Source organism: Oryzias latipes, chromosome 21 (assembly GCF_002234675.1).
Source record: "Oryzias latipes chromosome 21, ASM223467v1".
Taxonomy (NCBI): Eukaryota; Metazoa; Chordata; class Actinopteri; order Beloniformes; family Adrianichthyidae; genus Oryzias; species Oryzias latipes.
The window spans coordinates 2,122,651-2,147,830 of NC_019879.2; the positions used below are offsets into that span (position 1 = coordinate 2,122,651).

Consider the following 25,180-nt stretch of genomic DNA (forward strand, 5'->3'; position numbering starts at 1 on the left):
CCCGGCTCTGGAACTCTCTGCCTCCGGACCTCAGAAACATCGGGTCTATCTCACAATTCGCCAAAAAACTGAAAACTCATCTTTTCCAACTCGCATATTCCCTCCGATAATTTCCTATTTCTGGCCTATTTATATGTATATTTTATTGTGCATTTGATTGCTTTTATTTTATTTTTATTTTCACTTTTATGTACGGCGACCTTGGGTTCCTTGAAAGGCGCCTAACAAATAAAATTTATTATTATTATTATTATGGTACAAAAAAACAAATGTGCAACTGAAAAGTTTTCTGCTGAGACCCAACAAACAAAAGAAAACAACAACTGAACTGAACATTTTTCAAAACTATATACACAATTATGGACCTCCAATAATCCAGTGGTAAGCCCCCGGAACAGCAGCAGGTAGCTAATCCGCCCAAGGACCTCCCAGTGCCGTTCTTCCATGGGCAGGGAGCTTGTGCTTCCTGGGTGAGTTGGACATAGTGCGGTGGTGACAGTCTTCCAAGGTTTCCCGTGGTCGTGCTTTAGTTGCCTTAAAGGTCGAGTCCCCATTAGAATGAGAAACATAGTCTCATCCAGACAGACCCACCTAAGATTTTAACCTTCTTCTCTAATTTTCTTATAGCTGAATAATAAGAAAAAAATAAAGCTGAAATTATACTGGCAAACATTTGTTTTATGTCCCTGCAGGTGTTTACATCTTACCTTACCACCTTGCCTACTTTACTCATCTCCAACACAATCTGGGTCTTTGTGGCTTCCACTGATGAGGGTTCTAATGTCCGCTGTGCTCAGCTGCAGTCGCTTCTGCCTTCTGTCGTTTTAGTGGGTTGTCCAGCCATCTCTGGCTAATTCCGTTTCCAAGACATCTCTGTCCTCCATCTCCACGTTTACTCCCAGCTTTTTCGAAGTAGATTGTGCTTCCAGTAAGGAGGGAAACAATTTTGCACCTGATTGCATGAAGATTCTCTGCTGGATATGGATATAGTGACAGATCTGATGTTTTTCTCCTTCAGCTATTTAATAACCTCTCGCCCCATTTTTCTTTTCTTCTGCAACTCAGTTGAGTACTCCTGATCAAAATACACTTTGTGCCCTTGGAACTCGACTTGGCGTTGTTTCCATGCCTGCTGCAACACAGCTTGTTTCACCTGAAAGTCCAGAAAGCGAACTATGGTGGACCGTGGTGGCGCTGTTGTGCTCTGTGAGCCCTTTCCACCTTGATTTCGATCTCTTCTCTGATTTCCAGAGCAGTTTTAAAGAACTGACACACAAAATTCACCATGTCATCCTTCTCAGACCCCTCTGGAATTCCATACAGTTGAATGTTGTTACGCCGGAGTCTGTTTTCCATGTCATCACACTTGCTAGCGAGGTTAGCTTCTCTGTGTAGCAAATAGCTCAATACCTGTTTAGGGAGATTTTCAGGTTACAAAAAGAGTCCATATTTTCCTTTTGGAACTTGCTTAATTCCGCTAGCATTTCGGACTCAGCGTCCGCTATGCTTTTCCCTGGTGTTGCTTCGGCTAGCGTTAGCTGTTTGGAGCCTACTTTTCCGTCATCATTTCTGCTTCCTTTCACCTCTTTTTTGTTTGTCGACATCTTCCCTGCAGTGTCTCTGTCTTGTACTCTTGTGTTTATTTGTCAGTAAACTTTTTTGAAATCGGCTTTTACCACGGGTCAGTCGGAGCTGGTCATCTACGTGCTCATCTCGGCCTTGACGTAGCAGGCGTGTCAGGGGTATTTTGAGTGCAAAATGGGCAGATCTCTGAATCGAATCCCATTCTTGACATTTTCTCCCTTGTGTAGTGAATTCTATGGAGGGTTTTGTATTGTATTAGTTGTAAATTTGTGTTTTTTGGCTTTACATGTTTGAGCCCAGAACTCAGTGTTACCAGCAATTGAAAGATTGTTTTCCCACTTTGTTTTGGGAAGTGATAAAGACTCATCTGAGAATATGTTTATTTTATATATTTTTGAGAAAAGTTTCTTTCTTGAGGGTACTTTTTATTAAATCTGTTACTGCAGGTGGAAGATCTAGATTTATTGTAGTTGCAGAAATTTTAGCTTCTATTGAAGATTTAAGTTGTAGATATTCTAAAAATTGACTGTTCCTGAGGCCGTATTCCTGGATAAAATAAGAAAATGGTATTAGACCCCCAAGAATTAAAAACAAGTTTGAGTAATACCCTTATAAGACCAGGTGTGTAGATTGATGGGTTTCTTAAGGCCCGTACACACCGGGACGAATATTCGCCAGGCGTTATTCGCCAGCGTTTTTCGCCACGTCTTTTGTGTTCACACCCAGGCGATTTTCGCTGACGATGAGCCGAGCGAACATGCAATTTCATTCCCTGACATTAGATGGCGCTTAATGTAAACAGAAATACTCCTGTACACAAGGTGGCGCTGCGCAACTTTACGCTTCTTAAAGTCGCTTTTCACTCAGAAGAAGAGAGCAAGTATTTAGGCGCTTGTCAGAATAATACAAAGAAAACATGAATATTTCAAGCATCAGTAGCTCCAACTGGTACTTGGTAAGGGGATATTTAAGAATGTCCGTCATTATTTCTTCGCGGCAGTGTAGACGCTACTTGGCGTCTAACTTCTTCGCTGGTATGTGTGCTCAGCAAGGCAGTTTTGTGTTTGAGCGCCCCCAAGTTGTGTTTTACTGTAACTTCAGAAGCTCCAGACACGTGTGCAAAAGCGCCATTCTCATTGGTCGAATAGATTTCGACGCGACGCGTCGAAAAAAAAAAAACGAACCCGAGGCGGGTTTTTTTTTTGACGCTTTGGCGCTTGGCGTTTTTTCGCCTCGGTGTGCACACTCACATTGGTGCCCTTTGTTTAGTCACGAGGCGTTAAACGTCGGCGAAAATCGCCGGCAAAATTCGTCCCGGTGTGAACAGGCCTTTATTGCTTACTAAATCTGGATTATTCCAAATTGGTGTAGAATAAGATACCAATAGACTTGAATTCATAATTTTATAGAGTTTCCACCAGGCATTTAGGGTAGCAGCTATTGATATTACTTTATAACATGGATGACTCTTGATAGATTGACTTAGAAATGGGATGTCTGAGATTTGGAGTTCTTTGCACAATTCTTTTTCAATATCTAACCAGATGGTGTCTGACTGACTCAGATGAATCCACTTATAGATATATTGCAGCTGGTCAGCTAGCGAGGAATAGTAAATGTTCGAAGCGTCTAAGCCTCCCTGAGACTTGGGTTTTTGTAAGGTGGCTAATTTTATTTGTGGTGTTTTATTTTTTCCAATAGAATTTTGTAATGATTGAGTTTAAGGATTTGAACCAGGTGTGAGAAGGCTGCACTGGAATAATTGAAAATAAATCATTTATTTTGGGAAGGATTTTCATTTTAATTACTATCCTGCCCTTGATGGAGTTAGGTAAGTTAACTCAGCATTGCAGGTCATCCTTTACTGTTTTCTAGAGAGTGGTAAGGTTAAAGCTAACCAGCTCTAAGGCTCCTGAAGGGATTTTAATACTTAAATAGGTGATGGGATTTATGCATACCAGGATTGCTGATGTATGGGCTGTATTTTCCCATTTAGTTTTATTCAGCGGAAGGATGGCTGATTTGTTCCAATTGACAGAGTAATCTGCATCTTTTGAGAATTGATTAATTCATTGTTTAACTTCTTGTAATGATGATTAAGGATTTTGTAGAAACAATAATACATCATCAGCATTTAAACTAATTTTATGGTGGGCTAGAGATGTCTTGATTCCGATTATGTTGAGGTTCTGTCATATAGCTGCTGCTAATGGTTAAATAAAGAGAATAAATAAGGAAGGAGAGAATGGGCATCCTTGTCTAGGTCCTCTATGCAATCTAAAGCTCTATGATATAATACCATTTGTAGTTATTGTGGCTGAAGTTGCGTTGTAGAGAGTCTTAATCGAGGTTGGGTCTTTTTTAGGCTTTGGGAGCAGAGAAATGACTGCCGTGTTCATGTGTTTTGGAAGTATTGAGGTTTGTTTTATTTCTGCAATTGCTCTGATGAATAATGAAGATATCATATTCTAAAAGTGCTTATAGAATTCAGCAGGGAAGCCATCGGGTCCTGGAGATTTATTATTTTCCATGCCATTAAGTGCAGCTACCAGTTCATTATCTGTCAAAGATTCATCTAATTTGTCCGCTTGTTCTTTAGTGAGTTGAGGAAGCTCAATACTATTATTTTTATTGCAGCGGGTGTACCGTGAGAGCAGCCTGCTGTGTTTCACCGAGACGTGGCTCAACCAGGACATGACAAACTCCGTGGTCTCAGTTACTGGATTCCCGCTGGTGCAGGCGGACCGGAGCGCGGCGCAGAGCGGAAAGAAGAAAGGCGGTGGTCTGGCGGTGTTCGTGAATGACAGGTGGTGTAACCCGAACCACATCACTGTGAAAGAACAGCACTGCAGCAAGGACATTGAACTGGTGGCAGTCAGCGTTCGGCCGTACTACCTTCCACGGGAGTTCTCCCATGTGCTGGTGGTGACTGTTTACATCCCCCCGTCGGCTGACGCTGCTGTCGCTTGTGAGCGCGTGCACAGCACCGTGTCCCAGCTGCAGACACAACACCCGCAGGCCCTGATCCTGATTTCTGGGGACTTTAACCATGCATGCACCCCCCTCTCCGCCACCCTGTCTAACTTCACCCAGTAGGTGAACTGTCATACGAGGGACAGAAAAACTCTGGACCTTTTCTATGCTAACATCAAGAATGCATATACTTCTGCCCCCCTCCCCCCTTTAGGACGCTCTGATCACAGCCTGGTCCATCTCTCCTCTGTGTACACTCCAGTGGTGAAACAGCAGAAACCACAGATTAAAACGGTGAAGATCTGGACTGAGGAAGTAACAGAGCGACTAAGGGACTGTTTTAGCACCACAGACTGGGACGTTCTCTGCAGTCCACACGGGGAGGACATTGACAGTCTTACTGACTGCATCACGGACTATGTCAATTTTTGTGTGGAAAACACAGTGCAAACAAAATCAGTGCAGTGTTTTTCCAACAACAAGCCCTGGGTCACTCCTGAGCTGAAGACCCTCCTAAATGAGAAGAAGAGGGCTTTTCTCTCTGGGGACAAGGAGGAGCTACGCAGAGTACAGAGGGACCTGAAATATAAGATCAGGAAGTGCAAGGACTGCTACAGGAAGAAGCTGGAGCAGCGCCTGGAACAGCACAACATCCGTGATGTGTGGAGGGGTCTAAAACGCATCTCAGGACATGCTGAGGCTGGAAATGGTCGCCAGGTCACAGGTGACCAAGCCTGGGCAAATGAACTGAACCTGTTCTTTAACAGATTTGATTCTGCCCAGCCCCCCATCTCCACCCACTCGGCCCCCTCTTCACACCTTTCCAGCTCAGGCGTCTCCTCCCAGCTGCAGCTGTTACCACCTCAGCACCAAGCAGTCCACTCTCCCCTTCTTCCAACAGAAGCAAAGGGACCCCCCCCAACGACTCACAGCACCAGACCAGCCACCGCCCACCCATCCTCCAACCCCCCTCTGCCTCACCCTGAATCAGGTTAGGATGGAGTTAAGGAGAACAAAGGCCAGGAAGGCAACAGGCCCTGACAGCATCACCTCCAGGCTCCTCAGGGAGTGTGCAGACCAGCTCTGTGTGGTGATGCTGTTCATATTTAATATGAGCCTCAGACTGGAGAAGGTACCAGTCCTCTGGAAGACTTCCTGCCTGGTTCCGGTTCCAAAGGTACCTCGTCCTACGGAACCGAACCACTTCAGACCTGTCGCCTTGACTTCCCACCTGATGAAGGCTATGGAGAGGATCATCCTCAGCCATCTCCGCACTCAGGTGAGCTCAGCACTGGACCCGCTGCAGTTTGCATATCGACCAGGCATCGGGGTGGATGACGCCATCATCTACCTGCAGCATCGGGCCCTGTGTCACCTGGAGGCCCCTGGGAGCCCTGTGAGAGTCGTGTTTTTTGATTTCTCCAGTGCTTTCAACACAATTCAGCCATCACTGCTGAGGAGGAAGCTGGAGGTTGCAGGTGTGGACCAACATCTGGTTGCTTGGACCATCAACTACCTCACAGACAGGCCACAGTTTGTGAGGCTGCGTGACTGTGTGTCTGATGTGGTGGTCTGCAGCACGGGGGCACCTCAAGGGACTGTGCTCTCCCCATTCCTGTTTACCCTGTACACATCAGACTTCACCTACGACTCCCACCACTGTCATCTGCAGAAGTTCTCAGATGACAGTGCCATTGTGGGCTGTGTATCAGGGGGGGATGAGCAGGAGTACAGGGGGGTCATCACTGACTTTGTTAGCTGGTGTGAAGTTAACCACCTGCTGCTTAACACCAGCAAGACAAAGGAGCTGATCCTGGACTTCGAGAGGTCCTCACCATCACAGTCACCGGTGAACATCCAGGGTTCAGACATTGAGGTCGTGGACACATTTAAATATCTGGGTGTTCACCTGAACAACAGACTGGACTGGTCCAACAACACGGATGCTCTGTACAGGAGGGGCCAGGGTCGCCTTCACCTGCTGAGGAGACTGAGGTCCTTTGGCGTGTGCAGACAGCTGCTGAGGACCTTTTACGACAGTGTGGTGGCTTCAGTGGTCCTTTATGGAATTGTGTGCTGGGCGGGGGCAGTGCAGGCAGAGACTTGAAGAGGCTTAACAAACTGGTTAGGAGGGCCGGCTCTGTCCTGGGCTGCACACTTGAGTCCATCGAGGAGGTGGCGGACAGGAGGATGTTAGCTAAGCTGACATCCATCATGGATAACCCCTCCCACCCCCTGCACAAAACTGTAGAGGCGCTGTCCAGCTCCTTCAGCACAAGACTGTTGCACCCTCAGTGTAAGAAGGAGCGCTACCGCAGGTCATTCCTCCCCACAGCCATCAGACTGTACAACACCGTGTCAAAGTGACACTCCACGGTTCCAGGGGTGTTTTTCTGTTTAGTCATTGATTCATTTACTTTTGTTGTAGTTGTTGTTTTTCAATTTTAAATTGTTTTTTGTTCCTGAACAGTTGTTTGTTTTTGTTTTTGGTGTGAACTTCATTAGTTATTTCTGTATTTTGAAAAAATTTGTAATGTTTTTTTACAGTTTACATGTTTTGCAGACCGCATGTTTTTTACACTTTTGCAGCTGTATTTATTTAATATTTATTTCTTTATTTAATAAGAATCTCATTTTTGATAATAATTTTTCATAATAATTTTAGTAATATTTTTAATTATCTAATATAAATGTAATTTGTGATGTCCTTTATTGATGTTATATTATATAGATTATTTCTGAATGTCGTGTTGCTGCCACAGATAAATGAAATTTCCCCATTGTGGGATTAATAAAGTCATCTACCTATCTATCTAAGAAATGAGTTGATGGTTTCTTGTCCAGTGTTATTAGTAGAGGCGTATACGTTTATATAATATTCTCTGAATATTTCATTAATATTTCACTAAATTGTGAGGTTGTCAGCTTCACAGCCGAGTCCCTTAAAGTAGAGATCATTTTTCTTTATTTATTTTGTTTAATTTGGTTAGCCAAGGATCTACCTGATTTGTTTTCATGGTGAAATTTTTCTCGTCTTAATCTTTGAAATAAAAATTGTGTCTTTTTATTTATTACAGTGTTTAATTGAACTCGATATTTTCTTAATTCCTTCTGTGTTTCCTCTGTTGGATTATTTCCATTCAATTGGTTCAAGTATTTTAATCCTTTGCTCCAGTTTCTTTTCTTCTTCCTGATATGATTTTTCCTCGTAGAACTGCCTTGGCTATTTCCCACAATACTGGATGACAATTCTGGCATGTCATTAATTTCTAGAAAGGATACCCCTTCTTTCTCAAAATATTTATTAAATTCAGTATCTTTAAGGAGCGATGAATTGAATTTCCATCTGACGCTGGGATTTTGTGTATCTAACAGGTTTCACTGAAATGAAACGGGAGCGTGATCACTAAATGTGATTGAATGGATTTTTAAATCCGAGATCTCTGAGTTAGTGGTTAAAAAGAGATCAATGCGAGATTGGACAGGTGAGAAATTGTGAATTCTCTGGCTTTGAGATTTTGAGTTCGCCAACAATCTACAAGGTCAAGTTCATTCATGAATTGTTTTATTGTATTTATGGATTCCCAATTACGTTTACAGTTATCATTGTTGGACCTGTCTAATGATGCATCAAGAACGGTATTAAAATCCCCTCCTATAATAATTGGAAAGTTGGAAATATCTGAAATAAATGAAAAACATTCTGAAAAAACAACGGATCATATATACTGGTCTCATAAATATTACGAATTGTTACTGGGTTATTGTTGATAAATATGTTTTAAATGAGAAAACGTCCTTCAGGGTCTGTAATTGTTTTATTAACCATACAAATAAATCTTTTATCTATGAGGATACTGACCCCTTTCTGCTTTAAATTATCAAAAGCTGTGAACGAATTAGTAAATTTTGATGTTGCCAATTTGCTTTGGGTTAAATCTGTTTAGTGTGTTTCTTAGAGTAAACAAATATCTGCTTCCAAGTTGTCCAAGTAAGTAAAAACATTCTTCTTCTTTTTCTGTGAGCCAATCCCACATATGTTCCAGGTTACAAATGTCATTGTTTGCAGGTTAAGTTAATTGTTATGAAAAAATTAATTGTTATCAAAGTTATTGTATGAATGTAAATTTTCCAAATATGTATTTGTGTTTAGATGAGTGTGTGTGTAAGTGTATGAGTGTATGAGTATATGTGAAAGAAACAAAAAACATTGAAATATTAAGTTACAAAACTAACAAAGACAGTAGAAAAAAGAACAAGATGGAACATGTACAAATAATGCAAATAAACAAAGAAGGATTAGCACCTTTGACAGAATCAAGAAAAACTTGTTTGACTTGCACTATCCAAAACTTGAGCAATGACAGCTGAAGAGAATATTAGAATATTAAAGATTAATCGCTCTAAATATTTCATTTAAATATTTCATTTAATGTAATCTTTTAAAACATTTTTACAATGGAAAAGCTTTTTTATATTTTAGTAAGAAATAATCTAATGGCTTGATCTCACCACTTGCCAAATAATTCTTAAATTCAACCAATGGGTCACAATGTAATTAAACACCATGATATACATGATTGATTAATAGACTCTCATTTCAGGGTAACAATTTAATTTTGATAAAAAATTAGGAACACACTGTAATAAGACTCATAAAGGAAACCTTTTTATTATAACAATTTTACAAACTAGTTTTTCATGAAACTAATCACCAAGTTGTTAAATAAAGACAAACAGTAGATGTAAAAATCAACATTTGTAACTCTACAAACAATTGTGTTTAGAATTGTCCAAATATGTATGAGCTTGTATAGCCAGTTTTAATAAAGATAGAAAATTAACAGTCATGTCTACCTTTATACAATAACTTCTTTAAGTGTTTATAGATTTCTGTCATTTTTAATCCATAAATGATTGGATTGCAAAGAGGATTGTACATGATGATCTGCAGTGTCATTATTAAACGAGTAGTCTTTGAAAAATCTGACTCCAGCCTAATTATAATCAAGTCAAAAGTCATCAAACAAGAATAGTTGATTAAAACCAGCAGGTGAGGTAAACAGGTCTGAGCAGCTTTTCTTCTGACTTCTCTACAACTTTTATAAACCACTAAGAGAATCTTTACATATGTAAAAATTACAAACAGCATGGGAAGAATACCAATGTTAAACAGAGTAACTGTACCAAATGTTAACAGAGCTTTAGAACCTGCACAGAAAAGATAATTTATAGAATTGTTGCAGAAAATACCGTTCAATGTAAAGCTGCAAAGCTCTAAGTTTGCAAATATAACAACAGGAACAACAAGGTGACTAAAAGGTACAATCCAGGCCAATCCCAGTAAAATAAAGACAATTGTTTTTCTCATAATGATTGCATATTGCAGAGGTTTACATATGGACACATATCTGTCATAAGACATGGCTGCCAGCAGTAAGAATTCTGAACAACTGAATGAGTAAAAAACCAGAATTTGAAAGAGACAGGCTTGATAAGAGATGACCTGTTCATTAGATAAAAAGTCTGTCAAAAGTTTAGGGTAGATGTTTGTGCTGAAAAGAACAGAGTTGATCAATAGTCCTGCAATGTAAATGTACATAGGCTCATGAAGGTTCTTGTGAATCACAATCAGAGAAATTATTGTACAATTGCTGCAGACAATCAAAATATAAACAGGTAACATCATAAAGAAATAAAAATACCTGTACTTTTCTAGCTCCACATGACCTTTAAGACTTATGTATGTCACATTCATAACGGTTCCTCAAAATGATAATGAAAAAACAGTCATTCAAACAATAATAAATCAGCACAGTGGGAAAAAAGCCTAAAGTTTCAAAGATCTGTGTTGTTGCTCAAACTGGAATCTGTTTCTGTCAGAGCTACTATATAACAGATCTATCTTACCCTCTAAGGGTCTCATTTACTCTTTCATGAAAAAAATACTACCATGTAAACAAACTCATCATAACAACTAAAATGAAACAAGGTTAAAAAAAAGTCAATCCTCTACTGCATTGAACTTTCAGTACAGCTTCAAGTCTACCCATCTGCAAATAAACCATATACGTCTGGAGAAAGGCTACTTTGGCCTGAAGAAAACATTTGAGTAAAACTAAAAAATGATCCCCCTGCTGTTCAAGAAGAAGCAGTGGAGGCCATGATAGGAACAGAACTTGTTCCTAAAAAATCTTTGACTTTTTTTACAAGTAGACAGGATTTGTAAAACTATTTCAAAGGGTTATCAGTTTAGCTTGTAGAACCTGAAAATCAGTGGCTCAGAAGAAATGATTGACAAAGTTGAAGTAAAAATCTGCACGATGGAGGTTCATAGAAGACCTGTGCTGCATTTATACTAAATGTGAATCATGCTTAAAGTTTTTGTCCACCGGTTCTTCTTATACACGTGCAAAATTTACTGCAAGATACGTGTGCAAAGGTGTGTTCATAAACTTTGATGCTCTTGTGGGACCAGCAACCGCTAAGACATTTTCTCAAGTTTATTGCCACTTCATAGGAGTAACTGGGGTTTATTCCTTTTGTATAGCTCTTTAAGGGCACTGGTGAGCATGTCGCCATGTCTTGATTCACTAGATTATTCAGAGACGCTACCAGTGCTGTATTAACCCCTTTTGTGTTTGGGACAAAATGGCTCTGATGTGATCATAGGAGCACTGAGTTCTCAAAACTGAGTTCAAAAGATGATTTTTGAGCTTGTCTGCTACAGGAAGGTTGCCCAGTATGATCGAAAAAGATAAATGCTTAAATAGAAAACATTGCTTGCCATTGTGTAGGTTCCACCATTATCTGTATGGCAGACAAAACCCTGTCCTGTCAGACCATAAGCCTTTGGAGGTCATTATTCAAAAGCCCCTGTTCAAAGGACGAGCAGGTTTGCAAGGAATGTAAAGGTTTACTGCAGAGGTTTTTTCTGCATATCACATACATATTGGGAAAAGACATGCACATTGCTGATACACTCAACACCTACAGCAATTGACCATGATGAAAATGCTTGACAAAAATCCATGACTGTGATGAGAAAGTTCTGTAGGCATGTCCCGAGTGAGAAAAACTCCGTCAATTGAAAGTAGAAACTGCAGTGATCTGTAAATTACAAATTGATTGCGATAAACACACATGACTAACCTGCAAAACTGAAGTACCTTATCATGCTACATCTTTACTTGGCTGTTTTGAAGAAAAACAACAACAACATACAAAATTACATTGTAAGTATTGACGATATCATCACACTGCTGAGTTACAGAAGAATGATGCTAAAGAAGCTGCACTTTGATCACCAAGGAGTAAAACCCACAAAGGCCAAACCAAGAAAGGTCTTGTGTTGGCCTTCAATGGGTAAAGACACAGTGACAATGACTGGAAAATGTTCGCAGTACCAACAGCTACAGCCTAAACTACATAAAGAACAGAGAAAGCCATTGTGGTGGATGTGGCAGAACAATGCAACATGTGGATGTGGCAACACGTGGATGTGGCAACTAGAGGAGTGGCTAGGGGTGTGACGATAACCGCATCACTGCACTTTTTTTTTTTGAAAGTTCTGCATATGGTGCGTGATTGGAACTATAATAAACACATTAAACACATTCATCTTTGCTGATAATTTCCTTTTTCTGCTAGTTCTGTGTTCAGACTTCAAGGGTTTCTGGGGAAAACCTTTTATCACTCTTCTCCTTCACTCCCAGCACCATGAGTTGCGTTGCGCGCGGCTGTTACTGCCTCTTGGAGCTGCACGCGGCATGCAGCTCCCTCTTCTCACACACACACTTGTGCGGTTTTAGAAGCACACACACAGCCTCATTTTACAACAGAAATTTCCGTCTCGCGAGGAAATACGACAAATTTACTGCTTTCTAATTATTAATTTCCATTGTATTCCTTTCCATTACAAGCTGCGTGCCTTCTTGAGTGCGCGACTCGGCCGCCCACCGGAGGATTTTGTGTTGGGGGGGGGGGGGGGGGGGTATTATTCTTCTCCTTCACTCTGTAACACCAAAAATGAACGCGCACTGTTAGATTTCCATGAATATCATACATGTTTTGTTTGGGAACTATTTTGTGCAGCGCAACGTTACGTGTCTGTATAAACAGAGGCGGAGCCTCCAGCCCCGAATTCTTCATGCGTGTCAGGCTCATGGCTACCGGAAAGGTAACAAAGTGTCTGCAGTCTCGCTTATTACTGGGCAATATATAATATTCTGAGAAGATGTCTGTACCAGAGAGCACAGGTGAAACTCACGTGCAGCTAGAGAGCGGTCCACTGCAGAAGAATCAACACGCACCCCCCAACACACGTGTGTGCACTTCTTCCTCCTAGTCCTGCACATGCAGCGCGCTGACACATTCACACAGTCATTCTACAACACCTATAGTATATAGTTAATTCAATAGTTAGATAGGTAGTAGTTAGTTGTTACTGTCATTTGTTAAGAAAGAATACTGCGTTGTAATTGTATTTATTTCCGACGCGGTCGACGTGGGATTTTGTGTTTTTTTTTGGGGGGGGGGGGGGTACTGCGGTTGACAGCAACACTGCTGGTTTATCATCGCGGTGATCAAAAATCCCACACCGTCACAGCTCTAGGAGTGGCTACAGCAGTTCCCTGAAAGAACCTCATGTCTTCGTCCAGAAAAGTGCTGTGCTAGAAACAGCTCAGAGTCAGTGGAGCTGACTAACATTTTCACCACCATCTTTGTCGTGGGTCCCTCAGGGAAATAAAGGCAGAGGAGCCAGGGGGAGAGTTTCTTTTATGTATGATTTATTTATACATTTTTCAATATAAGAAAAACAAAAACAAAAAACAATTCAAAACCATAATTGCAAAGAAAGAAAAGAAAAGAAAAAAAAGTACACAAATGAATGAATAAAATCTTACAAACAATATTCTGTGCTACCAATCTATGAACAGCAGAGACACTGCACACCTCATACCTGTTAATGTATTTGAAAGTCCACTGGGTCGTTTCTAAGGTCAAGGACATGACATGCTCTAAGAAAGGTGACCAAATTTCAGAGAATTTACAACCAGTACCATTAAGAGAATGTTTTTTCCAAGTTTAATTAAAGAAATAGAGTCTTTCATCCACTTTGAGTGAATGGGTGAGCGAAGATCTTTCCAGTGCATCAAGATAGTCCGACGGGCAAATAGTGTCAGAAAGGCAATAAGGTCCTCTAACCAAGGACGGAGAGAATGATTGTCCGGAAGTATACCAAAAAGGACTGTCATTGGGGATCGGTGTACTTTGACGTTACAGACAGAGGATAAAGAGTCAAATACAGAGTCCCAGAAGTCAGAAAGCGACGGGCATGAGTAAGATTTGCAGGGCCTAGATTACATTTTACACAGTTAGGATCACTACCAGGAAAAACTCTGGCAAGTCTGCTTCTAGACCAATGAGCTCTATGAACCACTTTACATGGAATGATACAGTGCCGGGTGCATATTGATGAGTGAATTCGCCCAAGCACAGATCTCTACTGATCATCATTTATGTCAACATGAAGCTCTTCTGACCAAGCCACGCGTAGATGGTCAGATCATGAATCAAGGGTGAATAGTAAAAGGTTATACATTTTTGATATTGTACCCTTGTCGCGGGGTTCTCTCAAGAAATTCAGAAAAAATACAAAAACAAAATCTGGTAGGCAAGCCAGGAGAGATTTCATACGTCTTGCCACTCCCACATAATTAGGCACTCTACTTAGAAAATTGTAAAGAAAGTTATTCTCAAAACATTTCATATTTCCTTCAATAAATAAATAATGTCCTTCATCACATTAACTTTATGACAGATGGAGAGATTTTAAAAGGTAAGTCTGAGGGGGGGTAGGCCATGGCCTCCGGATTGATAGGAAAAAGTTCACTTTTATTTAGGTTTAATTTGTAGCCAGAGATCTGACCAAACTCGCTCAGCAGAGTTAAAACTGGTGGCATGGAGACACTTGGATCTGAAATAAATAATAAAAGGTCATCTGCATATAAGGCTACTTTATGATCTACACCGCCCCTCAAGATACCGCACATAGACTAGTTCTAATGGCCGCCGCATGCGGTTCAATGGCTAGCGCAAATAAAAGAGGGGAAAGAGGACAGCCGTGTCTAGTTCCACGGCCCAAGGGGAAGTATTCTGAGTAGTCGTTATTAGTGCGAACACGTGCCATAGGGGATGTGTACAGTAATTTGATCCATGACAGAAATTTAAAGCGAAAGCGTCTCAGAGTATAAAACAGGTAAGGCCTTTTCAGCATCCATGGAGATGACCATTTCAGGAGTGCCAGTTGAAGAGATGCAGTATAAAATATTCATAAGCCGCCTAATATTGTGATATGAATGTCTGGTTTTAATAAAGCCAGTTTGGTCAGGACTGATTAATGTGGGCATTATCGGCTCTAAGCGTTTTGGTAGCAGTTTTTCTAAAATTTTAACATCCGCAAACAGCAGACATAGAGGCCTATAACTGCTGCAGCATCTGGGATCTTTATCCTTCTTTAGGATAAAAGAGATTGTGGCCTGTCGCAAAGTTGCCGGTAAGGCACCAATATCAGCTGAAGCCTGTAACATGTTTAGCATTAGAGGGGATAGTTTATCCATAAAAACCTTAAAAAATTCAGATGGAAACCCATCCGGTCTGGGGCTTTTCCCATTCTGCATAGACATGACAGCGTTCTTTAGTTCTTCAGCAGTGAAAGGCTTATCCAATTGAGCAGCTACATCTACTTCAACTGTCAGAATATTAAGATGTGAAAAGAAAGCTCTGTAACGTTTCTCATCAGGAAAACATTCAGCGGTGTATAGAGCATAATAAAAATCCATAAATGTATCATTGATAGTTTGAGGATTAAGTGTGAGTCCATCAGAGGTAGAGAGTTCGGTAATATATTGAGCTGCTGTTGACTGTCTAATCTGGTGTGAGAGTATTTTATTAGGCTTATCCCCAAACTCATAATAGCTATAACGGGTCCTGAGTATTAATTGCACTGCCTCGTCGGTGGCCATCGAATCAAATTCTGCTTTTTTATAAGCAATTCCTTAGATAGATCAGCACTGGGGGACTCTGCACACTTATTTTGCAGTTCCGATATGACAAAGTAAAGATCACGGCTCTTTTGTGAGGCAATCTTATTTTTATAGGCACCGTATGATATTATTTCCCCTCTCAGAAATGCTTTACATGCTTCCCAAATTGAAATTGCAGATGCATCTGGTGTATTATTAGTAGAAATGTAAAGGTCTATACATTCACTAATAAACTGAACAAAGTCTGTGTCTTTGAGAAGCAATGGGTTAAAGCGACATGAAGACCGTGACAAAGAGTTGCCTGCGGGGGGGGGGGGGGGGGTATCAAGCGTAACAGGAGACTGATCTGATATTACTATAGGGGGGTATTCACAAGAGTTGACCACAGAGAGCAAATTATTATCAATGAGGAAAAAATCTATTCTAGAAAAAAACCTTCATCTGCAGGACTGAAGCCAGGTTACTGCTACAACTGCGGAGAAGACAGACACATAAAGACCAACTACAACAATGATCCAAATCCGACACTTAAAGTCACCAAAGACAGAGTCACCTCTTAGCTGAAACAGATACCTGAGCTATTCTCTCATCAGGACCTCGACTTTGGACAAACATCACATCCGTCTTCACGATGAGACTTCGTTTAAACATCGAGCTAGGCCGATCCATCCTTGTGACATCGAAGCTGTTCCCACTGGTTTAGGGTCCTTCACCTTACTACCATGCAGATTTTTACCTGAGAGTAAAGAGCCGGACCTGCTACCTTCAACCACTGTAGACCGACCTCAGACTCGGAGTCAGGGGCAGCTAGTTGTGGATACAGAGGAGTGTTTGAGTGATGAAGAGAAGTGGAGTTTTCCTCGTGTGTATTTCACAGCATGTGAAGTTCCATGACAGAGGCACTCTTCCGTTCATGTCTAAGACCGGACAAAGTCCAGTACCTGGACCTACCTTACCTGAAAGGAACTTGCCTGTTGGAAAGTCCTCAGAGAAGTCTGATGCTTATGATCCATCTTCGTCCAGTGGGAGGGAGCAAGAGGCTGTCTCTCGAGGACCTGGGGGAGAAGGAGAACTGGGACCAGGTGATGAATTACCAGAACCAGTAGTCCCTGTGGTTCCTGATATAAGGCAGTCTTTAGAAGTTGGTTGCCCAGCAGAGGCATCACCCAGTGCGGCAACATCAGTTCCCAATCCTGCTGAGGCTCCCACCTGTTTTAGATTTTGAGAGTGCTATACAGGCCGTTGAGCCCGATTGGTCCATTCGTCACTCCACAATAGACGGACAACCACATCACTGTTTACAGTTTTCGGCTTTAGGACAACAGCTTATCTCTAAAGTGCAAATGCTTTTCCACTGTCTAGCTGGTGCCTGGGAGGGAGCTTTTAGCGCCCCAACATCTGGCCTCAAGTACCATGTCGATGTCATTTAACATGCACCGGAGTTGCATGGGTTTGAGAGGGGAGGGTGTAACCCAGGTGTTGCTCCTGACTTTGTTTAACCTGCTTGTCCCTTTGTGTATTTTTCTCCTTCATGGTAACTTTTTGTTTCCCACGGCGGGGATGTCATTTGGTCTCGTGGGTCGGTCGGCCAATCACGGGTCTTTATTTCGTGACGTCACAGCATCATGTGATGCGGCGCAGCCAATCACAAACACTTATTAGGGTGCTGGGATTCAGTAGTGTGAGAAGTGGTGGGAATGAGAGACAAGACAAAGGGGCCCTCTATCCAGTCCAAACACAGAATACTCACAAGTGATTTTTGGGGGAATTTGGCCAGGTCCAAGTTGGTGACCTAGACCTGAACCTTCAGATGAGCCCCATCCTCCCGTCAGGCCGGTAGGGGGCTCTTAATAGCCCAGCTTAAAAGGACTTTCACCCAACTTATGCCCACACCATTGCCTCAGTGGACTACCATACAAATTGAATTCACGCATCCCAGTGTACGTAACTTCCTCTGAACTGTGGGCGAGTTGGTTGGAACTACTGTTGCATTTTTTTTTAGTTATGTTTAAATATTCCTATATCTACCTCATAGTAATTTTTATTATTTATTATTATGTATAAAAAATGAGCAAGCAGCACTCCCTAAACACTGTGTCATACATATAAAGGGTTACTGGCTTCATCTAGGTTAGATCTTCTCAGGGCCATTAAAGTGTTTCTAACACTGGAAGTGTGGGCTGTAGAAGTTGGTCCCTATTTGTTGAGGCTTTGTTTGTTGAAAGGTTTGACAAGACCTTGGATGTTGCTGAGACATTGTTTCAACACCGAAGGACATTTGGGTTATTAATTTATTCATAATACATATACTCATTCACCACAATGTATTTTAATATGGTGTGTAGCTATTTTTTGCTAGATGAATACTGGACATTTACACTGACTTGGTCCCCCAAGTCACCATGAAGTCACATAGATTTATCCAAATAGAATTGTTGGGTTGCTCAATGATGAAGTCTTCAATAAGGATGAAGCCCCAGATGTATAAAGAAAGCAGTGAGAAGAAATAAACAACAAACCAGGGTTCAGTCTTCAGAGCTTCAAACAGGTTTGACAGGGTTGTTGCGAATCAAACAGGTATAAGGTAACAGGCCACAGCATACAGCACAAAGCCCTCATCTCTCACAAACATTCAATCCCCCAGCATCTTATTTCCTGACACCAGCCAACTACTGTTTTTGGGAGGAAATTTAGGACTACTCCCTGCCTAAAGTGCAAAACTGATAAAGAAAGAACTAAAAAAGCATCCCAAAAAATATAGATCGACCATTGTCTTAGTATGACAGAGTTTTAGGGCCAGTAAACAAACAAAAAAAAAAATTAATTACGACTTACAATCTCGTAAATTTACGAGAAAGAAGTCATAGATTAACGAGGAAAAAACACCAACGTTTTCCGTTTATTGGAGCCTAGCTTGAAGATGAAATATGTAATGCCTTTTGTGAAGCTTTATTTCCGGATGGGTTTAAAAAAAACGAACAGATACGGAACTTTTTGGCGACTCAAAATCAGATTATTGTCAGTGGAGCCGGCTTTCCGGGGTGTTGTTAAAGAGGAGTTTAACAACACCCGCTGCAGCCCAAAGACCGCTGCATCCTTTATTTTGCTTTTCATTCACACACCCTGAAGTTCATTTGTCACCTTACGTCATCAACTGTCAACCGAACACCAATGCAAAAGTAAACAGTGTTACCTACGCCCCCTCCTCCAGATGAAACGTTCCGTTTCAACATAAAACAATAAAAAGGTATGAAAATAGTCTGTTATATTAGCATTAGAATGTTGAAAATGCCAAAAAGTGCTCCTCCTCCTCAGACAGAAGCATCACACAAACGTAGAGATCTTATCTTTGGTGGAGGAAGAAAGGATTGAAGTGGACAGCAGCCTGCAGGGATACCGATGGCTTCATCGGGAAGCAGAGACCCTGCAAACCACCCATCAATTAATAAAACATTAATAAATCGTAAATAAAACAAATGAGCTTCCAAACATTTGGAATGTTATCAATAAACATTCAGCTCACCTGTTCCATTGAGTTTAGTCGATTTGCTCTGCTACTGCGCGGCGTTCACTTGCTGCTGCTCTGTATGCTCACTTCCACTTTAATCTCGTCAATTTACAAGTTTTTTTCTTATAAATTTACGACTTAAAATCTTGTAATTTTACTTTTTTTTTTTTTGGTGGCCCTAAAACTCCGTCGTATAACAGAAAAATAACACCACAAAAAAAAAAAAACTAAAAAAACAGCAGAAGAAGGTTATTCTAGATTCTAGCAATGAGAGCTGATGGTTAGAATATTAAAAATTAATCGCTGTAAATATTTCATTTAATGTAATTTTTACAAGTGAAAAGCTTTTATATATTTGAGTAAAAAATAATCTAATTGCTTGATGTGACCTCTTGCCAAATAATTCTTAAATTCAAGCATTGGGTCACAATGCAATTAAATATAATGATATACATGATTGATTAATAGACTGTAATTTCAGGGTAACAATTTGATTTTCATATAAAATTAAGAACACACTGTAATTAGCCTCATAAAGGAAACTTTTTTATTGTAAAAATTTTACAAACTAGTTTTTCATAAACTATTCACCTATTTGTTAAAAAAAGTAGATGTATAAATGTGTAACTCTAAAAACATTTGCATTTTAAAATTGTCCTAAAGAGCTTGTATGGTTAGTGACACCAGCCTTAATATAGATAGAAAATTACCAGTTATTTCTGCCTTTATATAATAACATCTTTAAGTGTTTATAGATTTCTGTCATTTTTAGTCCATAAATGATTGGATTGCAAAGAGGATTGTACATGATCATTTGCAGTGTCATTACAAAACGAGCAGTCTTTGAGAAATTTGACTCCAGCCTAATTATAATTATGTCATAAGTCATCAAACACGAATAGTTGATTAAAACCAGCAGGTGAGGTAAACAGGTCTCAGCAGCTTTTCTTCTGACTTCTCTACAACTTTTATAAACCACTAAGAGAATCTTTACATATGTAAAAATTATGAACAGCATGGGAAGAATAACAATGTTAAACAGAGTAACTAAACCAAATGTTAACAGAGCTTTAGAACCTGCACAGAAAAGATAATTTATAGAATTGTTGCAGAAAATACCGTTCAATGTAAAGCTGCAAAGCTTTGACTTTACATTTCCGACAACAGGAACAACAACGTGACAAACAGGTGCAATCCAGGCCAATCCCAGTAAAATAAAGACAACTGTTTTTCTCATAATGATTGCATATTGCAGAGGTTTACATATGGACACATATCTGTCATAAGACATGGCTGCCAGCAGTAAGAATTCTGAACAACTGAATGAGTAAAAAACCAGAATCTGAAAGAGACAGGCTTGATAAGAGATGACCTGTTCATTAGATAAAAAGTCTGTCAAAAGTTTAGGGTAGATGTTTGTGCTGAAAAGAACAGAGTTAGTCAATAGTGCTGCAATGAAAATGTACATAGGCTCATGAAGGTTCTTGTGAATCACAATCAGAGAAATTATTGTACAATTGCTGCAGACAATCAAAATATAAACAGTTAACATCATAAAGAAATAAAAATACCTGTACTTTTCTATCTCCACATGACCTTTAAGACTTATGTATGTCACATTCATATTTATTCCTCAAAATGATAATGAAAAAACAGTAATTCAAACAATAATAAATCAGCACAGTGGGAAAAAAGCCTAAAGTTTGAAAGAGAACTGTTTTTGATCTGTGTTGTTGCTCAAACTGGAATCTGTTTATGTCAGAGCTACTATATAACAGATCTATCTTACCCTCTAAGGGTCTCATTTACTCTTTCATGAAAAAAAATGCTACCATGTAAACAAACTCATCATAACAACCAAAATGAAACAAGGTTAAAGAAAGGTTGATCCTCTACTCAGCACAGGTGCCAAGCTCCAGGCCTCAAGGGCCGGTGTCCTGCGTGTTTTCTAACCAACCTGCATTGAAGCTCTTTATTGGCTAAACACACCTGATCCAGGTCATCAACAGCAGATGAGGCAGGATTTCTGAAAAACCAGCAGGAGGTCGGCCTTTGAGGCCTGGAGTTTGACACCCCAGCTGAGAGGCTTAACACCTTTTATGCCAGCTTTGAAGGCTGGCATAAATCACTGAGGACAGTGTGACCCCTCCGGACCACCTCTCCCCCACTACTGTCTTCTCTGTGACAGATACTCAATCGTTTCCGGAAGCAAAACCCACGGAAGGCTCCGGGCCCGGACGGCATCTCCCCTGCCACCCTGAAACACTGTGCAGCTGAACTGGCAGCAGTCTTCACAGACACTTTCGAACACCTCCCTGGAGTCATGCCACATCCCAGCCTGCTTCAAGCTGTCCACCATCGTCCCTGTCCCCAAGAAGCCCCGCATAACTGGTCTTAATAACTACAGGCCTGTGGCACTTAGGTCTGTAGTCATGAAGTCATTCGAGCGTCTGGTCCTCCCCAACCTCAAGTCCTTCACCTCCCCCCTCCTGGACCCTTTGCAGTTTGACTACAGAGCCAACAGGTCTGCAGAGGATGCTATCAACCTGGCCCTCCACTTCATCTTGCAGCATCTGGACTCCCTGGTACCTCTGCTAGGATCCTGTTCGTGGACTTCAGCTCGGCATTCAACACTGTCCTCCCTTCAATTCTCCAGGAAAAGCTTCTCCAGTCAAACGTGCCTGACTCCACTTACAGGTGGATCCCTGACTTCCTAATGGGCCGGAGCCAGTGTGTGCGGCTGGGGATGAATGTCTCCACCATCCCCTCTATCACCACAGGGCTGTGTACTTTCTCCTCTGCTCTTCTCCCTGTACACCAACTGCTGCACCTCCAGCCATGTCAAGCCGTGGTTTAGCATCAACAACCTGGAGCTGAACACCCAGAAGACAGTGAAAATGATAGTGGACTTCAGGAAAGTCACAGGCCCCTCACCCCCCCTCATCCTGACAGACTCTCCCATCACCAAAGTGGACTCTGTTCGTTTCCTCTGCACCACCATCACTCAGGACCTCAAGTGGGAGCCGTCCATCAGCTCTCTGCTCAAAAAGGCCCAGCAGGGGATTTTACTTCCTGCGGTAGTTGAAGAAAGCCAAGCTGCCAACCCAGATGATGGTTCAGTTCTACTCGGCCATCATAGAATCCATCATTACCTCCTCCATCACCGTGTGGTACGCTGGAGCTACAACCAGGGACATAAACAGACAGCAAAGTATTGTGCCCTCAGCTGAGAAGGTGATTGGCTGCAGCCTTCCATCTGTCCAAGACCTATATGTCTCCAGAACCCGGGGGGCGTGCAGGTCGGATAGTAGCTCCACTTCTTCCAGGTCCTTGGAGGGGACCCCAAGGTGATCCCAGACCAGCCAAGAGACGTTATCTCCGTAGTGGGTCCTCAGCCCCCACCAATTGCCTCATGGAGACCCCAACTGGCTAAACCGCCAAGGTCCCATACCTATAGGACCCCCCCCCCCCTCCTCCCACAGACAACCCCCCAGGAAGGGGCCACCCCCGAGCCCCTTGCCCACAAAGAAATGGAGTTAGCTCTGGGAGACCAGAGAGACTCAACTATTTCCAAGTTTCTTGAACTTTGGGCTGACATTTTCCTTACTTACACCATAATGCTTGTTCCAAGTCCAACCATAAGTTGGAGACGTAGTAGGCAAGAACTGGATGGCGCATTCGTAGGGTTATATGTGGAGGAAGTGAAGAAGCCTTGGTTTTACCAAACATCTCCCGTAAATCATGGTAACACTCGGGAACTCATCTCGGGTCTCAGATTGCTGATGTGTATGATTTCTGCCAACTGGTTCATGTTGTTGTGTCAGGCCTGACGTCTTTCCTCCAGCAGATGACAGCATCAGAATGAACAGTAGTGATCTTCTGGCCCCGGTAACTCAGAGAAAATGATATTGGATTAAAAAAATTCAGCAAAAAAGAGAAAGAAAATATGAAGTGTGGTGCAGGCATTTACTGCCCTTGTGGTACTGCTGCTGGAGGATGCTCAAATCGCACTGCAGGACCCCTACATTGTGTATGTAGCATTGACTTAACACTGAAACTGGTCGCTCCTGATCCGCTAATCACGTTTGGTGTGATCGAGCATTAACCTTTATCCCTTCCAGGTTCACAGGGTTTCCCCTTTCTTCTAATTTGCATCCAAAGTCGCACTGGCAGCTGGAATTGTTATAAATTATAATATTACACATGTTTTCAATGAAATGAAACTATTACATAGAACTACTCTTCACGCATAACATGTCAAAGAGTTAGGCAGCACTCCAGAGATTAGATCCAGTGGGAGTTGGTCATGTTCAATAAAAACGATTTCCGCTGGTTCAGCCAGTTCAGTCTGTAGCAGCAGACGAGAATCCACCAGCTGTGCAAAGAGTCGTCACAATAACAAAAAAGAGACCGCAGTTTTCATGGATAACAGGTTGAACGTTACCCACATTACTCTGAGTGGGTATGTAGAAATGAGCAAATACAGATATCTTTATTTTTTCATAATGTTTGCGGTATATATTTTGATAATATGTGGTAACTCTGCAATTGTTTACATAATCTGCAGCCACAAAGACCTCCATAAGCCCATGTACGTTTTCATTGCTGCTCTGTTACTGAACTGTTTAATTTATAGCACCACTGTTTATCCAAAACTTTTGATAGACTTCCTGTCTGAAGAGCAAATCATTTCCTATTCTGCCTGCCTCCTTCAGTTTTTCATGTTTTACTCTGTCAGTGGTTCAGAGTTTTTACTGCTTGCAGCCATGGCCTATGACAGATATGTGTCTATATGTAAACCTCTCAGATATGCGGCTATCATGACCAAAAGAATTGTGACAGCTTTGCTGATTTTAGCATGGACTGTACCTCCTTTTCATATGTCAGTTTTGACTATTCTAAACGCTGAAGCTAAAATCTGCAAATTTGATCTAAATGGAATATTCTGTAACAACACAATGTACAAAATTTACTGCTTGAGCTCAAGATCAGTGACTGTGATTGGCATAGTGGCTTTAGTAGATCTTGTAATTCTTCCTATGCTTTTCACAGTTTTTACATATGCAAAGATATTTATAATTTCCTATCAAAGTTGTAAAGAGTTCAGGAGAAAGGCTGCTGAGACCTGTTTCCCTCACCTGCTGGTTTTATTCAGTTTCTCCTGCTTGGTTTTGTATGATGTCATTATAGCTCGAGTGGATTCAGATATTCCCAAAATTGCACGATTAATTATGACATTGCAAATAATTCTTTATCATCCTTTATTCAACCCATTTATTTACGGGCTCAAGATGAAAGGAATTTCTAAACACTTAAAAAGGTATCTACGTTGAGCTAAACGGTTTGTGACATGTTATTCCTGTTTCATTTATAATTGAACCTTTGTATTGTAAAAAAGTCAAAAGAAAAACTTTTTATCGTACACATCACCGTCTTTCATTGCATAAAATCTTTGTATGGTAGAGAGATGTCTTCTGCTCTTTTAAACCTCCAAATTAAAAAGGAACATTTCAGAAATTCTACTAATTTTTACAGTAAACATGTATATGCTTGTGGAAAGTGAGGAGTGGCTGAAGTTTCACAGAGGAAGGAGAAAAAACCAGGTAAAACTGACTATTTAGAATGTGACTTGGTAGACTATACAAGATGTAATTTTAACAGTTTCCATTAAAATTGCTCAATTGAATTAAAATTGAGAGGGTGGTGTTAGGATTAATTGCATGTTTTTGGACTGTGGGAGGAGAAGTCCAAAAAAGGATCCAGCTGGGAATTGAACCAGGAACTTTTTTGCAAGAAGGCTAACCACTACATCACTGTGCAGCCCGTGGTTAAATACTTCCAGATAACTGGGAGTATTTTGAAACTAGCTTTGCAGAGCTGACCTAAAATCTTTTTTTGCCTTTTAGTTTATGTTGTGATCTCAGTGCCTCAATATTTTTTGGATTAAAAAGAATTTATTGCATTTGCCAGTCTGAGCTGTGGTCCCTTGAGAAGAGCACAACAAGTAGGTGACACATTGATAGCAGGGCGGCGGAATTTACCTCTACTTGTAATATCCCTTAACCAC

General features: G+C 41.1%; 3 protein-coding genes across 3 annotated transcripts; 1 reads left to right on the top strand and 2 right to left on the bottom strand.

Annotated features, from left to right (window-relative positions):
- Positions 1-9,347: 9,347 nt before the first annotated feature.
- Positions 9,348-10,731, bottom strand: LOC101165184 (olfactory receptor 142-like). The gene has a single exon (XM_004081399.3). The coding sequence runs from the start codon at positions 10,313-10,315 to the stop codon at positions 9,398-9,400; it is 918 nt and encodes a 305-aa protein (XP_004081447.1). The 5' UTR covers positions 10,316-10,731; the 3' UTR covers positions 9,348-9,397.
- Positions 10,732-19,819: 9,088 nt separating this feature from the next.
- LOC101165430 (olfactory receptor 142-like) lies at positions 19,820-20,786 on the bottom strand. Its single transcript, XM_004081400.2, has one exon. The coding sequence runs from the start codon at positions 20,735-20,737 to the stop codon at positions 19,820-19,822; it is 918 nt and encodes a 305-aa protein (XP_004081448.1). The 5' UTR covers positions 20,738-20,786.
- A 2,748-nt stretch (positions 20,787-23,534) lies between these two features.
- LOC101165677 (olfactory receptor 11A1-like) lies at positions 23,535-24,446 on the top strand. Its single transcript, XM_011489191.1, has one exon. The coding sequence runs from the start codon at positions 23,535-23,537 to the stop codon at positions 24,444-24,446; it is 912 nt and encodes a 303-aa protein (XP_011487493.1).
- The last annotated feature ends 734 nt before the right edge of the window (positions 24,447-25,180 follow it).

Bases quoted from the DNA above. Each gene is read 5' to 3' on its own strand.
- LOC101165184 (XM_004081399.3), bottom strand. From the start codon at position 10,315: ATGAATGTGACATACATAAGTCTTAAAGGTCATGTGGAGCTAGAAAAG.
- LOC101165430 (XM_004081400.2), bottom strand. From the start codon at position 20,737: ATGAATGTGACATACATAAGTCTTAAAGGTCATGTGGAGATAGAAAAG.
- LOC101165677 (XM_011489191.1), top strand. From the start codon at position 23,535: ATGGATAACAGGTTGAACGTTACCCACATTACTCTGAGTGGGTATGTA.